The sequence below is a fragment of the Raphanus sativus genome, unplaced genomic scaffold (genome assembly GCF_000801105.2).
Source record: "Raphanus sativus cultivar WK10039 unplaced genomic scaffold, ASM80110v3 Scaffold1591, whole genome shotgun sequence".
Lineage (NCBI taxonomy): Eukaryota > Viridiplantae > Streptophyta > Magnoliopsida > Brassicales > Brassicaceae > Raphanus > Raphanus sativus.
In genome coordinates, this window is record NW_026616900.1 from 1 (window position 1) to 20,930 (window position 20,930).

The 20,930-nt window shown below is 38.2% G+C and overlaps 7 protein-coding genes across 9 annotated transcripts; 4 read left to right on the forward strand and 3 right to left on the reverse strand.

The window, feature by feature from the left end:
* Window positions 1–222: 222 nt before the first annotated feature.
* LOC130504454 (uncharacterized) lies at window positions 223–2,113 on the forward strand. The gene is made up of 5 exons (XM_056999063.1): window positions 223–372; window positions 456–649; window positions 727–1,057; window positions 1,387–1,482; window positions 1,606–2,113. Exons 1-5 carry the CDS (start codon window positions 277–279, stop codon window positions 1,654–1,656), a joined length of 768 nt encoding a protein of 255 aa, XP_056855043.1. The 5' UTR covers window positions 223–276; the 3' UTR covers window positions 1,657–2,113.
* Window positions 2,114–2,623: 510 nt separating this feature from the next.
* On the forward strand, window positions 2,624–4,438 carry LOC108823037 (E3 ubiquitin-protein ligase SIRP1). 2 transcript variants are annotated; one of them, XM_018596265.2, is made up of 2 exons: window positions 2,624–2,856; window positions 3,182–4,438. In XM_018596265.2, the coding sequence occupies exon 2, from the start codon at window positions 3,198–3,200 to the stop codon at window positions 4,221–4,223; it is 1,026 nt and encodes a 341-aa protein (XP_018451767.1). In that variant the 5' UTR covers window positions 2,624–2,856; window positions 3,182–3,197; the 3' UTR covers window positions 4,224–4,438. The 2 variants fall into 2 exon arrangements, with proteins under 2 accessions (XP_018451767.1, XP_018451766.1); XM_018596264.2 differs by having other exon boundaries at window positions 2,627–2,810.
* A 787-nt stretch (window positions 4,439–5,225) lies between these two features.
* On the forward strand, window positions 5,226–7,644 carry LOC130504455 (TATA-box-binding protein 2-like). The gene is made up of 10 exons (XM_056999064.1): window positions 5,226–5,469; window positions 5,837–5,916; window positions 6,016–6,103; window positions 6,299–6,370; window positions 6,464–6,514; window positions 6,658–6,702; window positions 6,840–6,932; window positions 7,012–7,113; window positions 7,197–7,277; window positions 7,359–7,644. Exons 2-9 carry the CDS (start codon window positions 5,840–5,842, stop codon window positions 7,269–7,271), a joined length of 603 nt encoding a protein of 200 aa, XP_056855044.1. The 5' UTR covers window positions 5,226–5,469; window positions 5,837–5,839; the 3' UTR covers window positions 7,272–7,277; window positions 7,359–7,644.
* A 142-nt stretch (window positions 7,645–7,786) lies between these two features.
* LOC108822837 (2-oxoisovalerate dehydrogenase subunit beta 1, mitochondrial) lies at window positions 7,787–9,997 on the reverse strand. Its single transcript, XM_018596020.2, has 12 exons — window positions 9,656–9,997; window positions 9,463–9,574; window positions 9,350–9,385; window positions 9,208–9,267; window positions 9,085–9,142; window positions 8,823–9,010; window positions 8,688–8,756; window positions 8,519–8,605; window positions 8,351–8,446; window positions 8,195–8,272; window positions 8,039–8,125; window positions 7,787–7,959 (listed from the first exon to the last, which is right to left on the reverse strand). Exons 1-12 carry the CDS (start codon window positions 9,823–9,825, stop codon window positions 7,924–7,926), a joined length of 1,077 nt encoding a protein of 358 aa, XP_018451522.1. The 5' UTR covers window positions 9,826–9,997; the 3' UTR covers window positions 7,787–7,923.
* A 3,265-nt stretch (window positions 9,998–13,262) lies between these two features.
* LOC108823087 (ruBisCO large subunit-binding protein subunit beta, chloroplastic) lies at window positions 13,263–16,808 on the forward strand. Its single transcript, XM_056999062.1, has 15 exons — window positions 13,263–13,389; window positions 13,707–13,932; window positions 14,028–14,153; window positions 14,229–14,366; window positions 14,458–14,553; window positions 14,630–14,872; window positions 14,970–15,204; window positions 15,297–15,466; window positions 15,553–15,630; window positions 15,724–15,795; window positions 15,868–15,972; window positions 16,051–16,143; window positions 16,227–16,319; window positions 16,414–16,537; window positions 16,641–16,808. The coding sequence occupies exons 2-15, from the start codon at window positions 13,717–13,719 to the stop codon at window positions 16,652–16,654; spliced, it is 1,803 nt and encodes a 600-aa protein (XP_056855042.1). The 5' UTR covers window positions 13,263–13,389; window positions 13,707–13,716; the 3' UTR covers window positions 16,655–16,808.
* A 590-nt stretch (window positions 16,809–17,398) lies between these two features.
* Window positions 17,399–18,851, reverse strand: LOC108835538 (uncharacterized). Of its 2 annotated transcripts, none has more exons than XM_018608778.2 (3): window positions 18,364–18,851; window positions 17,995–18,232; window positions 17,399–17,873 (listed from the first exon to the last, which is right to left on the reverse strand). In XM_018608778.2, the coding sequence occupies exons 1-3, from the start codon at window positions 18,413–18,415 to the stop codon at window positions 17,870–17,872; spliced, it is 294 nt and encodes a 97-aa protein (XP_018464280.1). In that variant the 5' UTR covers window positions 18,416–18,851; the 3' UTR covers window positions 17,399–17,869. The 2 variants fall into 2 exon arrangements, with proteins under 2 accessions (XP_018464280.1, XP_018464279.1); XM_018608777.2 differs by having other exon boundaries at window positions 17,399–17,845; window positions 18,364–18,839.
* Window positions 18,852–19,346: 495 nt separating this feature from the next.
* On the reverse strand, window positions 19,347–20,930 carry LOC108835536 (KIN17-like protein; the record flags this gene model as incomplete). The annotated part of the gene is given in 1 exon segment (XM_018608775.2): window positions 19,347–20,930. A coding segment is annotated over 1 exon segment (1,170 nt), but the record flags the coding sequence as incomplete, so codon positions are not given.

A 20,930-nucleotide genomic window follows, 5' to 3' on the forward strand; every position in this document is an offset into this window, starting at 1 on the left:
GAAGGAAGGAAGGAAGAAACAGCGTTTATTCCAGTGTCCCTTTTGATTTTAATTTTATTTCATTTTTGAAGATATTTTTTAAAATCTCCCTGGCCTGGCCTGCCTGGGACTGTGGAGAATATATTCTTTACCTGTTTTGATTTCTTCTTCTTCTTTTGAGATTCCATGTGATCCCGCCACCAACACAAACTCTCTATTCTCGCGAAATAGTATTCTTCTCCGTTGATTCAGAAGCTTCGTAGATATTTATTTATGAAGAGGCGAGATTGATTGAGGATGCTTTGTGGTTCTTCTTTGCGAGATCGAATACAGCCTTGGCTACGCGACTACGTTAAGCTCCAATCTCTCGCCGTCTTCCTTATTTACATCCAGGTCATCCCTCTCTCTCTCTCTCCTCGTGATTGATTCGAAATCGACTCTAGGGTTCATCGATTCGTGATTATTTTTCTTTCCAGATTGGTTGCGCGCTGATTGGATCACTAGGCGCATTATACAATGGCGTTTTACTCATCAACTTAGCGATTGCCTTGTTCGCGCTTGTGGCTATCGAGAGCAACAGCCAAAGTCTCGGCCGCACATACGCCGTTCTCCTCTTCTGTGCTCTTCTTCTCGATGTCTCCTGGTTCATCCTCTTCACCGAAGAGATTTGGTAATCACACTCTTGCTAATCTCTGAACTAATCTTGACTTTGCCTTTTGATTGACAAATAAGATGATCTTGTTGCAGGAGCATTTCGGCAGAGACGAATGGGACCTTCTTCATATTCTCAGTGAAGCTGACGATGGCCATGGAGATGGTTGGCTTCTTTGTCAGGCTCTCTTCCTCTCTCTTGTGGTTTCAGATTTACAGGCTGGGAGCTTCTATTGTCGACACTTCTTCTGATTTGAGAAACAGTTTCTTGAATCCGCCAACTCCTGCTTCTGCTGCTGCTGCTATTGACAGGCAGTGTTCTTCAGGTGCTGCTGCTGCTGAAGAAATCTTGGGTGGTTCTATCTACGACCCTGCCTACTACACCTCTCTTTTTGATGACGCCCAATCCAATTTGAGTTCACCAAAGGTACACTCTTTTTACTCGAGCTTTACAGCTTTGTTTTTTTTTTCTCTCTCTTTACAGCTTTGTTCACTGTCTTCATGCCTGATTATTGTTGATTATTGTTCTGAACGGTTTTAGCTGTAGTGGATGCAAATGCAATATACTGACTCTGTGATAAAATTAAGATGTATGATTCTTCTTGTCCTTCTGTGGTAGATGCAAAATAACAAGAGCGCTTAGTAAGATAACAACTTAGGATATAACATAACAGTATAACACACACTGCATAGTAATAAATAATGGGAGCATTGAAGAAGTCACTCAGTCAATCCAATTTTTTCATCCTTTTGTAGGTGAATCATTATTCAGCTGAGAACAATGGATCACCATCTGCTGCAGAAGCCTCTCGGATTATGTCCCCCGGATCCAGATCATTGCATGCTATTGATGTTAGTCTCTCCATTGTTTCAACATTTTTTTGTGGCTTTTCTAATGTCTTGTTTCTGTTGCCTTTACTTCTCTCGTATCAGTCACATATGATAAAAGACAGTTCACGTTTTATTTCTTTGTAGGAAGAGAAAGGTCTGAAACAACCGCCGGGAATGTCTTCATCATCATTATGAGCAAACTACATTCAAGAACGGTGGTGCTACTTTAGCATCTAAAGAAACAAGAAGTAACTGCTTCGCTAGCTGAGGTTTAGAGTTCGAAGGCATGAAATAATCTCTATGTTCTTCCAAAGGACAAGAAGAATTATATATCACCTGGCAGAAGATGAGATTCTATATGTTGACGACAAGTAAGCACAGTTTCTACTTTGTTTTTTTTCATTTTGTACGAAAAATCATTATTTTTTTGGAGGGGATATGTGTGGTTAGAGTTAGAGTCAGAATATACTTTGATGCATATCATAAGATTCTTTCCCGGTTTTGCTTTTGTGTAAATGGAGATACAATTTCTTTCTTTTGGGGTTGCAATGGATGGAGAGAGTGAAGATTCTGAGATTTAGATGTCTCGTCGTCCTTGTGTATGAATATTAAAAGTAGATGATCCTGGATTCCAAAAATATTGATAGACCAAGCTTGAATCTTGTGAGTTGCTCATGAGAATGATGAAGATTGCAGTTGCATGTTGCAGAGAGAGATGATATGGACATCCGGTTTAGACATGGTTTTTATCCAGGTGTGGACACCGGTTTTGCAACCAGTTGGTATGGAAATTGGACACGATTGATGCGGTTTGGAGACTTTTTGTCGAGTTTTCACAACTGTGGAGTTTGCTCTCCGATTTGAAACTAGAACCACACACTCTAAAACTTATTGGAACACATGAAAATAAATAAAAGAACACTGGAGTCTTGTACGCACCGTTAGCAAGTGTAGTGCTCCTAAAAACGTGTAAGCCCATACAATAACTATTATATATAAAAAGAAAAAGTAAAGCCCACGAGAAAGTGGAGCTAATTAAAAAAAAAAGGATTGAAGCCAATAAAATAAACCCAAGAAAATGCATGAGTTTGCTTCAGTAATCTTTCTTTGAAAAGTCATATGATCTTAATCTAATTCAATTTAATTAATGGGACAAGTCCACTCTGATATTTAATCAGTCGTCAGTAGCAGCAGCTTATTAAAGACACACAAGAAGGATCTGGAATCTATCGTCTGTCCTCGTCTATAAATTCAATCCCACAAACCTAAACGCTTTCTTTCGGTTTTAGCTTTAAAAAAAAAGGTATCAGAGAGATTCATCTGCTCTTGAAGAGGAAGAAGACTCGAAGGTTCTTAAACAAAGCGCTTACTTTTCGTCAATCTATTGTTTTTGTTGTGAGTTAAATGGAACGTTTCTGCGTATCATTTAGTTTTGAATCGAACCATAACGTATGTAGTATGATCGATTTCTTGTGGGAGTTTCGATTCAAACTACCTTTGCCTCTGATTTGTTCCAAAGTTTTATGCCTCTCTGTTATGACTCAATACCACGCATATTCTTCTTCTCTCCTGTGAGCTTGAAAAAATGGGGTTTTTTTTTCTTGGAGACTCGTTCTAGGGTTTGATGTAGATCTGTCTTGCAACTAGATCCGGTGTCTTGTGGAACCGTTTGGTTAACTTAAAGCTGAGTGTTTGTTTTTTGGTCTATAAAAAAAAACAGGAGAAATTAATCGAGCATGGAAGAAGAAGGAATCGCAACGAGGAGGACGTACTGGTGCCACATGTGCTCTCGAACAGTGGATCCACTTATGGAAGCTGAGATCAAATGCCCCTTTTGTGCAAGTGGCTTTGTTGAAGAGATGTCCGACGAAGAGGAACATGATGATCACAGAGCAAACAGCACCTCTCTCTGGGCTCCCATCTTGATGCAACTCATGAATAATCCTAACCAGACTACTGCTGAAGATAATCAAAACCACGTGGCAGAGGCAGAGGCAGAGACCGAGAACGAAGCTGCTGGAAACGATGTGGATTCTCAGCTCCAAGAGATCCTCAGGAGAAGAAGAGGAAGAAGTTCTGTTTCCGTCATACGACTATCTCTTCGTGGAGTAGGAGGAGCAGGGTCGACACTTGAACCTGATGACAACAACAACAACAACAACAACAACGGAGATGGTGGTGGTGGTGGTGATAGAGAGAGAGGACGCTTGATCATGGTGGATGGTGGTTCTCTGAGTGAGTATTTCATCGGTCCTGGATTCGAAGCCCTTCTTCAGCGTTTAGCTGACAACGATCCCAACAGATACGGAACACCTCCAGCTCTCAAAGAAGCTGTTGAGTCTTTGTCTACTGTCAAAATCCAAGAGGAGGATACTCTGCAGTGTTCGGTTTGTTTGGACGATTTTGAGATTGGGATGGAAGTGAAAGAGATGCCTTGTAAGCACAAGTTCCACGGTGACTGTTTACTCCCGTGGCTTGAGCTTCATTGTTCGTGTCCGGTTTGTAGGTATGAGTTACCTTCGGATGAGACAAAGACGGAGTCTGCAAGAACTGAAGAACCAAATGGTAACGATGGTGGAAGTGTGTCTTCTTCTTCTACGAGCAGCCAAGGAAGTGGGAACAGTCACCCTACTGAGCAAGGAGAAGAAGAAGAGGAGGAGAGCGATGATGGTGATGGGATTGAATTATCAATCCCGTGGCTGTTTAGCAGCTTGTTCTCGTCGTCCCAAGGCAGCAGCAACCCATCGACTGATACAAACTGAAAGAAAGAAACATGTTTCCTGAGACAACGAAAGCTTTTGTGATATGGTCATGAGACCACGGTTCAAATCTTAACGTGTTTTTTTTTGGGGTTGTTTGTACATAAGCTTCCCAAATTTGGTTGAATGTTCTACCCTTTAGTAAACAAAAATCTATGAGCTTGTGTTTAGTCCCCGAAGTTTATGGTTGGTTTATTAATAACACTTCACTGGATCTCCTTGCGTATGCGCCTGATCTGAAGTACTTATATTACACTACCTCTCTCCCATTAATCTTTACCGCAAAGTTAATAACTCAATACTTTAAAATAATTGGCCACTATTTTAGCGGTTGAAGCTAATAATTGGACATGTTTTAGCCATCTGTTTAGCAGTGCAAGAAGCTTGGAACATGGGTTTAAGTTCACTTGTCTATCTTTTAAATAGAATGCAAAATAATTAGTAACATTACTATAGAAAAAACATTGGATACAAAGTCACCTAGTGGACCACTGAAAGTGATTTAATTTTTATGTTTTACAAGATTTTGGTTGAGTTATAAAATTTATTGATTTCTTGATTAAAATACTTTAAAATTGAATTTAAACCAATTAGTTTTTTATTAGACTATATCTTTTTTTTTGCTGGACACATGATTAGACAAAAATCAGGCTGAAGACTATAATGAAAGTATTGTTCAGTGAAAAGAAAAAAAAAGATTACATCAAAACGTTTTTAATTCACAAGGAATGAAAACACTGTTTTTTTCTAACGTCTCCACGATTGAAAACAATGTTATTTAAAAGTAAATCAATTTGAAATTGAACACAACTAATTAGACAAATATCTTGTAATATCATACGTGGCAGACAAAGAGTGGTCGTTCATCTTAAATTCAAGCAAAGACAGTAATATTAGACATCTCGACATGTTTTACCTGAACTACCCTCATCCGACGAAAAAGATTGAGGGGTAGTTTAGTAAAGTATATATACATATAAAGATGTCTTAAGGCTCCTCAGATCTAAAACGCGACCTTCTCAGAAACAAAACCTCATCCCCAAAGAGAGAGAGAGACAAAGGCAGAGAGATAGAAAACGAGTCTCTTCCTTTATAAATCCCATTTTACAAATTTACAAATCTCTTTTTCCCTCTCTAAATTCTCTCTTCCTTCATTTGTGTATATATACACAAATCCTTCTCCTTTTCATATCATTTCGAGGTTACGAAACCCTAGATTTTGAGATTCCACCTTCCAATCTAACGAAAGGTTTGATTTTGATTCTTTCCCTCTGTTTCTAATTGGTTCAATCACTCGGATCTGGTTTCAGTTTCCTCTTAGATGTTTAGAATTGGATCTGAGATTCTCTCGATTAGTTTCATAGCTTTGAACAAAAGATGTCTTTGTCTGATTGTGAAACGATTTGTATAAGCCTCTTCCTTTCTAGAATTCAGTAATCGAAACCCTTTTAACACAAGTTGATTTGGTCTCGTGGATGTTTTGTCGGCTTTAGATTCATGTGTTCAGTTATAACTGTTTTTTGTCGTGATTAGCTGATTTGGTTGTGTTTACTACAATTTGTTTGTGTTAGAGATTAGCTGATTTGGTTGTGTTTACTATGATTTGTTTGTGTTAGAGAATGGCTGAACAAGGAATGGAAGGGAGCCAACCAGTTGACCTTATGAAGCATCCTTCAGGGATTATTCCAACTCTTCAGTGAGTCCTCTCTTGTCTTATATAACACCACCCTTTATAAAGATTCTTGAGTTTATGTTTTGTGGACTGACATGGTTTTAAATTTTGTTCTTGTTTCAGAAACATTGTCTCGACAGTGAACTTAGACTGCAAGCTTGATCTTAAGTCCATAGCTTTGCAGGCTCGTAATGCTGAATATAACCCCAAGGTTTGCATTCGTTTTTTTTTTTGTTGTAGTAGTCTTTTTAGTCTTTCTACAGCTTTGTATTGATATATTTTAAAAATTATGTCAGAGTATATTTGGTGTTTTTTTTTCTCTGATTGACTACTGGAACTTCAAACTAATGTTGTTTTTGTATTTTGGATATAGTTTAATTTTTCCTTGTGTGTTTTTTTTCTCCAGCGTTTTGCTGCAGTAATCATGAGGATAAGAGAGCCAAAGACTACAGCTTTGATTTTTGCTTCTGGGAAAATGGTATGTTATATTCGCTTATTACCATATCTGGTTACATTTCTTGATCTACCATGTTCTTGTTTTAACGCGTCGATCTGTTTTGTCTACTTTTAGGTGTGTACCGGAGCCAAGAGTGAACATTTTTCAAAGCTGGCTGCGAGAAAGGTAAAACCAGCTCTTCTCTCAATACAGTCTGATCTTCTTTCTTATTCTAGGAACACTGTAGTCATAAACTTGATGTAATTGCAGTAGGTATTTTGTTTTCTACTATGTTAAAGAACTCTTTTTCTTTTGTTGTTGTTGTTCAGTACGCTCGGATTGTTCAAAAGCTTGGCTTTCCTGCAAAATTCAAGGTACTCAATAAAATCTATCTCTGTCTCCGATACAACATACACTGTAGTGTCTCCGAGCAGGCATTTCATTTGGTTTTTGTTCAAAGAAGAAACTTGATATACAGTCTAGTAATGATATCTCTGATTACATTCTCCAGGACTTCAAGATTCAGAACATTGTGGGGTCTTGTGATGTCAAATTCCCCATTAGGCTTGAAGGTCTTGCATACTCTCACAGTGCTTTCTCAAGTGTAAGTGCATCACCTCAAGAGTTGTATAGCATTTAGATGGAGATAATTGGTCTGATGGTTCGCATCTCTCTCTCTCCAGTACGAGCCTGAACTATTCCCAGGGCTGATATATAGGATGAAACAACCAAAGATTGTGCTACTTATTTTTGTCTCAGGGAAGATTGTTATAACTGGAGCCAAGGTAAATAGTCTTACTTTCTCTCGAATTTAGTCATGAAAAATACTTGGGTCATCTGATGAAATCCTGAGGGTTACACTTATCAGATGAGAGAAGAGACTTACACAGCCTTTGAGAATATCTACCCAGTTCTTACAGAGTTCAGGAAAATCCAGCAGTGATAGTATGTAAGTCTCCGACTTTCTTTATTCATTAGCTTTTGAATCAAACATTAGTGGTTTAATTAGTTGATCTTTTGATACAAGCAGAGCTATGATATACATCAGAAGCAAAGAAAACATGTTTACATTCAGATTTGTCATGAGCTAGAGATCCCGGGTGGTGGCAAAGCGCTTGGTGAGGTTATTTTCCTTCAACAAAGGACTGTGTTTGATGATTAAGATTGAGAACCAGAATTTGTAAATAGAATGGAGATTCCAATCTCTTCTTTTTGTTTTTGTTCTATGTTACTTCCAAGTATTGTGTTTCCTGTAATGTTTGTTTGATGAGCAGTATCCAAATTGTTAAAAGAGTAACTTAGAACTTGTCTACTAACCATGTCTAATAAGACACCAAGACTCTGTGATAAACTCATTTAAGCCTGTTTGCAGCTTTAGTTTCTGAAATGTTTGGAGTGTCATGGATCAGTTTAACCATTTTGAGTGAATCTTAGATGGATTTTACAAGTGGCTTCAGATGGTCTTAAGGCAATTCACTGCTTATCAGTTTGTCATATAAACACAATAGTACCGCATAAATAGCTACATAAATTATACATAATGTAAAACAACAAACAATAGTTCTTCAAGTTTTCCAAAGAAACATATTGGATGGCTAGTAATTGACAGTGGACTTGATTGCATCCAATATCTGCAACAAACGTGAAAACCCCATGAATTCGAAATGTGTTGTTTTTTTTATGGGAAGGTAATGAGGAATAGGAGCTTGCCTTGTTCTTGGTGGGCATGTAGAACGGCTCAAACACAAGAGGGAATGGAGTGTCCAGACCACAAACTCTGCTTACTGGCGCTTCTAACTGGAGAGGAAACAAAACCACTTGAGAGTTAGATCTCTTGTAATATGAATAGACATTGAGCTTTTTTACCTTCAAGAAGCAACGCTCGAGGATTGTTGCAGAGATCTCTGCTCCAAAACCTCCTGTCACAGGAGCTTCATGGCTTATCTGCAACCCCAAAGCCAAAACAATCTATAAGAACGACCACAAAAAAAAAACAAAAACAGACGCTCGCTTGAAACTTACAAGAAGCCTGCCAGTCTTTTTAACAGAGGCCTCCACTGTTTCTTTGTCCCAAGGTAGTAGTGTCTTGAGATCTATCAGTTCACATGATATTCCTTCCTGCCATTATTAACTCAAGACCCATGTTACTAACTGCTAAACAAATCAATTATCTTAGTATAAAGCTGAAACCTTCTCAGCGTCTAGACAAGCTTGTTCCATAACGGTAAGCTGAGCTCCCCATCCAACAAGTGTTATGTCATTGCCTTCTCTAATAACCTGACGTTAACTCCTCCTTTGTCAAACTAAAGACTATGAAGTTGTCATATACACACTGTTTGATAAGTAAACAACATTATACCTCAGCTTCTGACAAAGGTATCATATAGTCATGCTCTGGAACTTCTTCTACCGCTTGACGATATAGCCACTGAAATGAAGAACAAATTTTCAAGTAGAGAAGCTGAATTGGTGTAAGAGAAAGAGAGAAGTGTACCTTTGGTTCGAAGAAGACAACAGGATTTGGATCACGGATAGAGGATAACAACAGTCCCTTGGCTTCTCGTGGACTCCGAGGGATAACAACCTTAATGCCAGGGACATGGCAAAAGAAAGCCTCAGGGGATTGTGAATGGTAATGTCCACCATGACCAACCGCCCCATACGGTGCTCTTATTGTAAGTCCTATAATATAAAAAGACCCTAATGAGTAAAAAGAGATACTGACTGATGTGAAGTCAAGACGATAAGGTATATACCTCCACAGTTGAACTGGTTACCACTTCGGTATCTGAACTTTGCAGCTTCATTAACAATCTGTGAGTCAAAAGCAGGAGGTGAAAACCAGATTCTTGGTACTTGAGGTGGGGGGAACACTTAACCTGATCAAACGCAGGATAAATATAGTCTGCAAATTGAATTTCTACAACAGCTCGATTCCCCTGTCAAAAAAGATCAAACACAAATGTCAAACACTTGAGTTCACAACAAAAAAAATACAAAGCAGACAAGAAAGAACCTAACCATTGCTGCTAGACCAATACCAAATCCAACAATGCCCTGAATCCAATAAAAAAGAAGAAGCTTATGTGAATGGCTCATCAAGAAAACAATGAGTAACATGGAAACATACATACTTGTTCACAAAGAGGAGTGTTGAAGACACGGTTTTTCCCGAAGCGTTCAGCTAATCCTGTTGTGCAGCGGAAGACTCCACCAAACCCAACATCTTCCCCAAATACATAAGACCTTCCATCCACCAAACAAAAAAAAAAGAACTCAAATGGTTTAGACAACAAGTAAAGTTGAATCAAGACAAGAAAGTCTCACCGAGGATCGGTTTCCAAGGCGATGTGAAGAGCTTGGTTAATAGCAGAGTAGAGGTTCAACGACTTCACGGTTTCTGATCCACACGACGTCGTCGTAGAAACCATCCGTGCTCCGTGAGCTGATCCCGGAACAGCCACTTTCCGGCAGAATCTGCTTAAAAGAGACGCCATTTTATGCAAAAAGATCAAAGCTTTCGTCGAACCCACCAAACAAGCAATCAATCAGAAAGAGAGAGAGAGAGCTTTTGTTTATTTATGGCAACAGTCTCAACTAGGCCTAGTCTCAACCACTTCGTGTGAGAGATAGGATCAAAAAAGGTTTGTCCTTTAAGCTGAAAGAAAGCAGATTTTTCTAAGTTAATCACGGAGGAAAACGATACCCATGCCATGTCGGATCCGACACGTGATCGATATCTTCGAGTTGCAACAACTGACACTTCTCTTCTAATTTTTCATTAATTAATCACCACTAATTATTAAAAGAAAAAATCACCACTAATTATTTAAGAAAAAAAAAACTTATTTCATTATTAATCACAACTAATTATTAGAGGAAAAATAAACTTAAGGGCTTATTGGCCAAATAGCCATATTTCAGAATGAAATTAAGTGAATAGCTTTGATTTTGACATAATTAAGTGTCTGACTTTTTACTCACATTTTCTCCGGTTCTACCCCTTCTTATAAACGGTTGCCAGTTGCTATTCTTATAGTAAGCAACATGTTTGGTTTTGTGACATATAATTATACAGAATGTTTAACCTATCTCTAATTAATACAGAAGATGAAAGCATACAGAAGATGAAAGAGAATGCTGAATGAGTGAATAACAGTTGTACGCGTTACACAATTTATGTTACCATAACAGACAAATAAAGTTATTGGAATTGTTATTCTATATGGAAAATAGTATAGATCTCAAAATAAACTGTATTTTATCAACTAAGAACTAAACACTGTATGAAAATGTAAATCATAAACTAAAAATATATAATTTCTTAAACTGTGTTTAGACAATCCAATTTAAATTAAACATACACAATGTAAATCCAAAACATCTTTAAATTAAACATACACAATTTCTTAAACTGTGTTTAGACGAAACATGCATTACTATTCTATATGACAAAATAGTATAACTCAAGAAATAAAGGCAAATAGAATGGAAGTACGAAAAAAATCCCAAATGATAATCTCAAGCGTACATAAACTAACCCCTAACAACTAAGCACTAAACCCTACACAGAAATATAAACTCTAATCCAATGTAACTCCAAACTTTGAATGAAGACCATAAACTAATCAGTAAACCACACACAATAATATAAACGACACCCTATAAACTAATCACTAAACCCTAGACAAAAATATGAACCTTAATCTAATGTCAAGTTTAATCTTCCATAAACTAAATATTGTCCAATAATCACGCAAACTAATAGAAAATATAAACCATTATCCAATGTCAAACCAATCTTACATAAACTAAACATAAGTTTCGAGCTGATAGTAAAAATGCATTTCCATTCTATATGAGGCATATAGAATAGATAAAAATAAAATGTAATTGCAATGTAACGACAATGTACAATGTATCTCAAGTGTTGATATGAGTATGCCTTCATGGAATGTGGTAATGCTTGTATCAATGTCAACATAATCATACATAAATTAAACCCTACATGGAAATATAAACCCTAATCCAATGGCAACCTCAATCTTACATAAACTAAACACTAGCCACTAATCACTAAACCATACATGGAAATATAAACCCTAATCCAATGTCAACCCCAATCTTTCATAAACTATGAAAATATGAAATATATACTAGTACCAAGTGGTAAGCAACAGTAAGTGATAGTCCATTGCACGGTATAAACTAGAATATTGAGAATGTGCATTTCCATTCTATGTATAGTATGTAGAATAGAAAGATGGTAATTGTAGTTGAATTCGAAAGAGCATATTCTTATTTTTGCAACATTTGAAACGTCTATCATTCAGTGGAAGTAGGTAATGCTTTTCCAATGGTGAACCCAATATTACAGAAAATAAACACCTATCCAATCATCACTAAACCCTATACGGAAATATAAACCCTAACCCAAGTAGTAAAATACGTAAATTTAAATACATGTATGAATAAATAAGCTAAAGAATGTGATATTAAACGTTCCAATTTATAGCAGGTATGGAAATAAGATGAATTTCCATTTTACATGGTCCAAATAGAATAGAAACATGTAATAGGTATGGCCCTCCACATACAATACTTTCTGAAACTATGATGCGTTCAGCCTCGCCAAGTTCTCATCCTATAATGCACCCTTGATCACCCCAATCAAGCGGAGGTTGAAATAGTTGTTAAATAATTTCTTTCCAGTGGATTTAAAATCTGTCACAAACAATCTACTCGGAAGATCTAAATCGTCCATGTCAAACCTGAAAAATGAAGGTAAGAGGTAAACACGGTTAAGAGAAAGTATTATATTAAACAAGTAGATATGAATTTTTATAGTGCAAACAAGTAGAATTAAAGCCAAAATAGTGGAGTATTAAACTATTCAATTCAATCTCAAGTAGAATAGTTTTACATGTAGTTATTCTGTACCATTTTGAATAGAATAGGAATGAAAGATCTCATATTATGTCTAAACCCAGAAAACTATACCATTTTGAGTAGAATAGAAGAGGAATGAAAGACTGCATATTATGTCAACACGCAGACAAACCTATCGATTGCATATGTTATTCCATACAACAAACTATATTACTATACTATGTACTATATATATCCACTAAAAATCACAATTCAAATTTAAGAAAGACTAAGAACAATCGGGGAAACCCCATCCCCAAATCACCTCAACCCTAAATCAATTGGCGAACTTCGTCACTGAAAACAGATACGACAACGAGGCTATAGATTTACCAAAAGATTATCCAAGTTTCGACTATATTGCAAATAGGAAATAAAACAGCATCAGAAGAAGAGAATCAAAAGTAAAATCCAAAACATACCGTAATTGAGAGATCTGAATCAACAGTGGTAATTGGAATAGATACAGATTCACACTATTTCCTGCTGCAACTGTAACGCCGTCGTCTGGCTGAAAATTCTAGAAGAGTAGTAAAGCGCGCATTTGCAACAAGTGAGGAAGAAGGAAAATATGATTAATCCAACGGAGGTGACGATGTGGAGCAACTCGATATCGAAGATGAAGATAACTAAAAAGAAAAGATGTGAAAACAGTTAAGCCACGATTTACTTTTACAAATTATAATTTATAAAAAATTCTTCAAGTTACGCCGGTTGCAGGAAGGGGTAATATTGTATTTATATATATAGATAACGGCGTGTATAGAAAAGTTAGGGATATTGGTTAGACAGTGAATTAGACGTTTTTTCATGGTCATACGACCTAATTTCCCTAAACTTAACTTGTTGTTTCGAAAAAAAAAACCTAACTGTTGTTCTATTTGGAATGGGCTAAGGATGTTCTATTTGGAATGGGCCGAGGATAAAGGCCCAATTTAAAATAAGATTCAGGATCCTGTTACCTATCCGGATCGTTGAATCCAACGGTCAAGATTAACTCACAGCTTGAAGAGCCTAGCCTAAAGGTAACGTTAAAAGCACCCTCTCTCTCTCTAAAGGAGATAAACCTACTTCCTTCCTGCTTCAGCAGCTCCCCCAGTTTCTTCTTATCCTCTTCTCCGCTTCAATTATCTGTTAGTTTCTTTTTATCCTTTTAATCATTAGTGCCTCTCTGTGTGTTGTTGTTATGTTGGATAAGGTTTTGCTCTAAGCTTTTTCAAAATTCATTTCTATCAAGATTTTGGGGGTACTCTTGTAGATAATTTTCAGTCTTAGTGAGCTCTACTTTTATGTGAATTTTCATTTCTTCTATTTTCTCTGGTTTTGATGTGAATTTTCATTGGTTTAGTTGTTTCTTTGGTTAATTGTACCATATATCGATTGAAAGAAGAGCTTTTTATATATCTTAAGAGATGTTATCTGATTGTTAGATTGTCTGTGTGTTTTGAAGTGAGTGAAAAATGGCATCAACTTTCACCGCGACGTCTTCCATTGGTTCCATGGTTGCTCCAAATGGGCACAAAGCGGATAAGAAGCTCATGAACAAGCTGTCTTCAAGCTCTTTCGGGAGGAGGCAGAGCGTGTTCCCCAGGCTCAGAAGATCCACTCCTGCTATTGTATGCGCAGCCAAGGAGTTGCATTTCAACAAAGACGGGACTACCATCAGGAAGCTTCAAGTCAGCATCTCTTTTTTTCTTTTATTTACTTTCTTATGGATAACTTGAAGCTAGTTAACAAGGTTTTTTTTCTTTATTTGTATTTGTTGTACTAGGCTGGTGTCAACAAGCTTGCAGACCTAGTTGGTGTTACACTTGGACCTAAGGGGAGAAATGTTGTTCTTGAGAGCAAGTATGGATCACCTAGAATTGTTAATGATGGTGTCACTGTTGCTAGGGAGGTATGGAATCGTTTCCCTCCTCTGAGAATGATTTTTGTTGACAAGACTCTTATAATTTTGAATTTTCTACTGTAGGTTGAACTGGAAGACCCGGTTGAGAACATTGGTGCTAAGCTTGTGAGGCAAGCAGCTGCCAAGACCAATGACTTGGCCGGTGATGGTACCACAACATCTGTGGTTCTTGCACAAGGTTTTATTGCTGAGGGTGTCAAGGTATGTATACCGTTTATTCTTTCAGCTCTCTTTGGTGAACCTCAAAAACAAATGTGATCTTAATTTTTTTTTTTTTTTAAATATTATTCAGGTGGTGGCTGCTGGTGCAAACCCTGTATTGATCACTAGAGGCATTGAGAAGACAGCAAAGGCTTTGGTTGCCGAGCTCAAGAAAATGTCTAAGGAGGTTACAAAGAATCTCTTTCTTTGAATATGTGACTGTCTTTTAACAAAAGATTCTGAAAGTAGTCATGTCATTGCAGGTTGAAGACAGTGAGCTTGCAGATGTAGCAGCGGTTAGTGCGGGTAACAATGCAGAAATCGGAAGTATGATTGCTGAAGCAATGAGCAGAGTTGGCAGGAAGGGTGTGGTGACACTTGAGGAGGGTAAAAGTGCTGAGAACGCTCTCTACGTTGTGGAGGGAATGCAATTTGATCGCGGTTACGTCTCCCCTTACTTTGTGACAGACAGTGAGAAAATGTCGGTTGAGTTCGACAATTGCAAGGTAACTGTTTCTTGCTTCAGAGCTCACTCCATCATAGTGTTGCAGCTGTTAAATGCTCTCTCTCTCTCTCTCTCTAATGGATTTTATTGTGTTGCAGTTGCTTCTTGTTGACAAGAAGATTACCAATGCAAGGGATCTTGTTGGTGTTTTGGAGGATGCAATTAGAGGAGGATACCCGATTTTAATAATTGCAGAAGACATTGAGCAGGAGGCTTTAGCGACCCTTGTTGTTAACAAGCTTAGAGGCACACTGAAGATTGCAGCTCTCAAGGCTCCAGGATTTGGAGAGCGCAAGAGCCAATACCTTGACGATATTGCCATCCTCACTGGAGGTAAGTTCTGTGTGTACAATTTTGAACCCTGTGTTTTTCGCACAATATTTGTGGTTTTAATCTTGTCCTGGCTTTCTTATCTGTGCTTGCAGCAACTGTGATTCGTGAGGAAGTTGGTCTTTCACTTGACAAAGCTGGAAAAGAGGTTCTTGGACATGCCGCAAAGGTGGTCCTCACTAAGGAGACTTCGACCATTGTGGGTGATGGGAGCACACAGGACGCAGTGCAAAAGCGTGTTACACAAATTAAGAACCTTATTGAGGTATTAACTTGTAGTAAGCTTATCTGATCTCTACTTACCTTTTGTCGGTAGTGTACTGAAAGTACTATGCTACTTGGTTTGTGCAGCAAGCAGAGCAAGATTATGAGAAGGAAAAACTGAATGAGAGAATTGCAAAGCTCTCTGGTGGAGTTGCTGTGATTCAGGTTAATTACAAATCCTCATTGGTATTATTTTGATATAACAAAAGAATATGAAAGAGATATATTAAGCAAAAGCTCTTATTTATTTGGTTAAAGGTCGGAGCACAAACGGAAACAGAACTCAAAGAGAAGAAATTGAGAGTTGAAGATGCTCTTAATGCTACAAAGGTGATTTGTTTGTTTTTCAAAAGCGTGTTTATGTACTTGTGAGCTATACTGATCAGGATTTGTATTCTTCAGGCTGCTGTTGAGGAAGGTATTGTCGTTGGTGGTGGCTGTACTCTGCTTCGTCTTGCTTCCAAGGTTGATGCCATTAAAGCTGGTCTCGACAATGATGAAGAAAAGGTAAGTTGATTCAAGCATTTAGTTTCTATTTCCTCAAACCTTCAGGTCTCTTAACTTCTCTGCATTCCCTTGCTTCAGGTTGGAGCGGATATCGTGAAAAGAGCACTGAGTTACCCTCTGAAACTGATTGCCAAGAACGCCGGAGTCAATGGAAGCGTAGTTAGCGAGAAGGTAGTTTAACAGAACCTCCGCACACTCTGTGTGCTCTTGATTTAAATCAGATGCTTGAAGAGCTGTCTTTTATTCACTGGCAGGTGCTTTCTAACGATAATGTGAAGTACGGTTACAATGCTGCAACCGGCAAGTACGAGGATCTAATGGCTGCAGGAATCATCGATCCAACTAAGGTGAGTTTTTTTAGCGTACATAAACTTTCTTCTGCTTGCTATGTGGTCATCACAGGCAGATCAATGAACCTGAGTATGCTTTATTTCGATATAGGTTGTGAGATGTTGCTTGGAACACGCAGCTTCGGTTGCAAAGACATTCTTGATGTCTGACTGTGTCGTTGTTGAGATCAAGGAGCCTGAGCCAGTTCCTGTAGGCAACCCAATGGACAACTCAGGTTTGTTCATACATTCAGATAACATACTTTGAATCTTCAGTGAAGATCCACCAAAATATTCGCGTCTCATCACTGATTATGTGTTACTTCTTTCTTGTTTCAGGTTATGGATACTGAGGTGATAGGGGAATAAAGTAACACTGCCAGAAACTTTGATTCCTTTTAGCTTTGTAATGGATGAGCAAGTGTAATGATTTTGAACAAGAGAATGTGCTTTGTACTGAAAATTTTGAACCGGTCATATGAATAAATCATGATTCCTTAGTATTAATTTTGAATGAATAGATGGTAGCTTTTGAAAATTTACTTCCATTTGATAAGAAAATCAATACAATTCCTCTCAAGTATATATAGCCAAGAAGAGACATAAACTTTAAGTAGTGTACTATCATTTCTTGTTAAAGCCAAACTAAACAAGGACTTATGGCGTTAATGGCATTCTCATTGATAACAGATTCATCAAACTGATGACACAAAGCCAGAGAGCTTGGGAATGTCAACAAACCATAACGCTTCTCCATCTGCTGCAGGCCAAATCTCTGCCCCAAACACTGCACTGCACACTCAAACTCAACGTCCTATAGTTACAGAACAGTTTGGTTGAGTGATCAAACTAGGGTTTTGCTTGGTTTGTTGGGTTCTTGGCAAGTGAAGGGGGAGAATACAGAGAAGCGTAACTGGTCGGAGCTAAAGGCATGGTTTGAGGTCAGAAACAAGCCAAAGAGACAAAGGGTTAGTTGGATTTTGCCATTTGGAGACATTGTGTGTGTTTGGATTACAAGTTTGCATGATTTTAGTGGCTATGATGACGTGTCATCTTGTAATGGTGCAGTGAGCTTGATCCTTTTGTCTTTCCCTATACATAGAATTGGCAGCTCCCTTCACTTGGATCCGTTTATTATTTACATTCTTGCAAGAAGACAACACAAAACACTACAGAAGCCAAGTTGTCATGTAGCATTTGATTTACATAGTTCATGTTAAACTCATATGCATAAGTAGATATCGATGTACATAGCGATTGCTAAATTTGCAACATACTCCATTAAAAATGGTTTTGAAGAAACGAACGAATGAGGTTAACAGATCTATAATACTCTCTATTTAGCAGCATTTTCTAGACAAGAAGAAAAGAATGCTTCAGTTCAGTATGTACACAAATGCAGATTCTCTCTGTATATGGCTGGAGCCACCAGCTTTGTCCTTTGTCCTTTGCCTTTGGATCCTCCACTAAAACTAAAATGGACAGATCACAGGATAACACAAACACAATTTTTCTCCTCATCAGAGTCAATATCATCATCTCCACTGCAAGAAAATGAGACACTCACATCAACTACAAAAAGAGTGGAGAATCTGTTTCCATCAGAAAGAAAACCAAACTAATTGTCCATATATATATATTTAGAATCTCATCTGTCAACACATAAATGGAAAACAAACAGAAGACCACCAACCTTGGTTCAAATTCTCGAACCTCAGCAAGCTCTTTTATCCCCGCCACATCCACCCATTGTACCTTCTTCTTAACCTTGTCAGCTTCTGTTGAATTCGAATCCACCTTTCTGAGACTGCTTCTCAGGGTGAGAGTACGACAAACCTTTGTGTCCACTTCTTCTGGTTCATCATTCCTATGACCATCCAAATGATCAACAATAGTCTCTTCATGACCATCATCATCATCATCATTGCTGGCTGAAAAAAAAAAGTTTTAAAAAGACTTGTAAGGGGGTATATTCTCCAACTTGAGCGAACTTGCCGTGTATATCTAAAAGAAAAGGCTTACATATAAACAGATTAAAAAGAAAGGGGAAGTGGGATCTTACAAAGCAAAACAGTCATCAAAACATGAAAGGGGTCTTTGAAACAGTTGATCATCAATGGAGAAAATTTCTTACACCTCTTTCTCCCAGTTTAGCCCCATTTGGTATGTAACAATAAAGCTACAAACTTTTTGAGCACAGAATCTCCTTGTTTAATTAACTGTAAGAAAGCGAGAGAGAGAGAAATAAACACAGAAAAAGGGGTTTCAGACAAAACCCACCCACAATATGTATAATTGATGATAAAACCTCTTTAAGAGGATTGAATAAGCATAAATATCAACTGACTCATGAGGAAACGGACAAAGACAAAGCAATGGTAATGACAATAACTGAAGGAGAAAGAAGGTAAAGATTCTCTTTGATAAGGAACAAAAAAGCAAAGATTGAGGAAATGTGAAAAGGCAGATACGTTTCTGATTTCAGAGGGGACAGAGAAAGAATGCTACCAAATTATAAAAAGGGCCTTTAAATTGATTTTATTTTTATTTCCCTGAGAATAAGGAAGAAGAAAGATAAGGTTGTGGACTTGTATTAGTGTTGTTAATATTCTCACTTTATTATCTGGGAAGTTTGTTAATTACGGTTTGACCAAGAACCAACCAAACTGTCACTGTACACACTGGACTAATTAAGAGGTTAGCTTATTGATTGCCTCCAAAAAGGAAAAGGCTTTGTGAATAATTGTCTTTTCAGGTGTAAACTTATTCCAAATTGTTCATTTCTATCAATATAGTATAAGAAAATAAAAAAAGTCCACGAGTTCTTAGTGTTTTCATTGGGCCGTTAATATGGTTGGTGCCCATTGGAGATGATGAAAGGTTATTTTTCTTCGGTGTTGCTTTTGTGAGGAATTAGTCCATGCAATCGTTAATGTATTATGTATCTATAGTTACAGTATTTCTGAACCTAAATGTGTTTTCCCTTCATGGCATTTCATCTCAGAAGTCAACTTGGGAGTTTATAACTTGAGCTTTGTTTGCAAAAGCACAATCAAAACACCACATGGTTTCTTAAAGATACTACAGTAGTCACACGTACAAAAACATCGAGTAAACCAATGAAAATCAAAGACAATCCAGTAAAGAACATGACATGAAACAGAATCTCATCTGCAGTACCTTTGGCGACTCATGAGATGATCCATCAGGAATCATAATGCAGTCAAACCCATCATCTTCAACCAAAAGCCAGAATCTCCATCTGCAGTACCTAAGATGCAAACCCTGTTCGCTTGGCTGGACAAAAGAGAATGAGAGGAACCAAAAGCCAGAATCTTTTGAAAACTGTTTTATCATTGACAGTGAGTTGTCTGAAACTCACTTGCAGACACAAAGAAAGGTTCAAAGTGGAAACACAATGTACCATAAAGCTGATAAAATGGTCTAAAGATATAGCAACTACGCAAGTTTGCAAATGTCTTCATACTCAATGGACTTGATGATTCTTCCTTCATAGACACCCTTCTCAATCTGCACTTTAGCACAAAACTTCTCCGTATCCACACCCAACAACCTAACATTTGAACCTCGATAAGCCCCATTCACAATCTTCACCAACCCTCCAATCTGTGGAATCACAGTCTCGAGCTCCTCCTGATCAACTCGCAGCACATGCTTAGAATCAATCATCTCAATCTCCCCCACATAGTTATCAACCACTTTCCTCACAACACCCTTCTGCTTATAATACCCTTTATCCGCCAGAGCTTTACTCATCACCTTCACAACAATCCCTTGGAACAGCCAGTAAGGTTTACGATTCATCCTCTCCTTCTTCCTCTCTTCCTCCTTCATCAACTCATCCAAAGCCGACCTCCTCTCCTTCTCCAAGTCTCCACCTTTTCTCCTCCTCTTCTTCTCCTCCTCCTCCTCCTCTCTCTCATTCTCTTCCTCCTCAAACAAACGCTTCGAGCTCGAGCTGGAGCTCTCAACAACCTGCTTAACACCAAGTGAAAACCCAACCTTAACACCACTCTTCAACCCCAAGTCTTCACCTTTCTTCTTCTCCTCCTCCTCACCATCATCTTTACCACTACTACCTTCACCACCTTCCTTAGCTCTCTCAATCTGTTTCAGAATCTCCCTCTCCTTCTTCTCCTCCTCAGCCAAATCACTCTTCACTCTCTTATTCTTCAACCTCTCTTTAAAAACAGTCTCCGAATCTCTATCGATATAAGTAATAAACCAACCTTTAGGCGTTTCATCCACCTTACACTTCCCCGTCTTCCCCAAATACTTGATAAACTCCGTCAACGTGGCCCACTGAGTCGAGTTCATATGCACGTGGTGCCTGTCGTTGATGTACTCGTTGTAAACCACGGTGGCGGCGATGCGGGAGAAACGGTGGCTCCGACGCATGAGATCTAGGAAGGTCTTCTCGAACTCCTCGGAGTAGCCCTGGAGGACGCGGTTGGGGTTGTGGCCGAAGACCTGCATCTGACGCTGGTGAGACTCGCTCATGCAGTGGCACTTGAACCCGTTCTCGTCGCGGCACTGCTTCTGGCACATCTGGCAGTACCACCGCAGCTTCTGGAGCCCTTTCGCTTTCATGCGATTCGCTATCGCCTT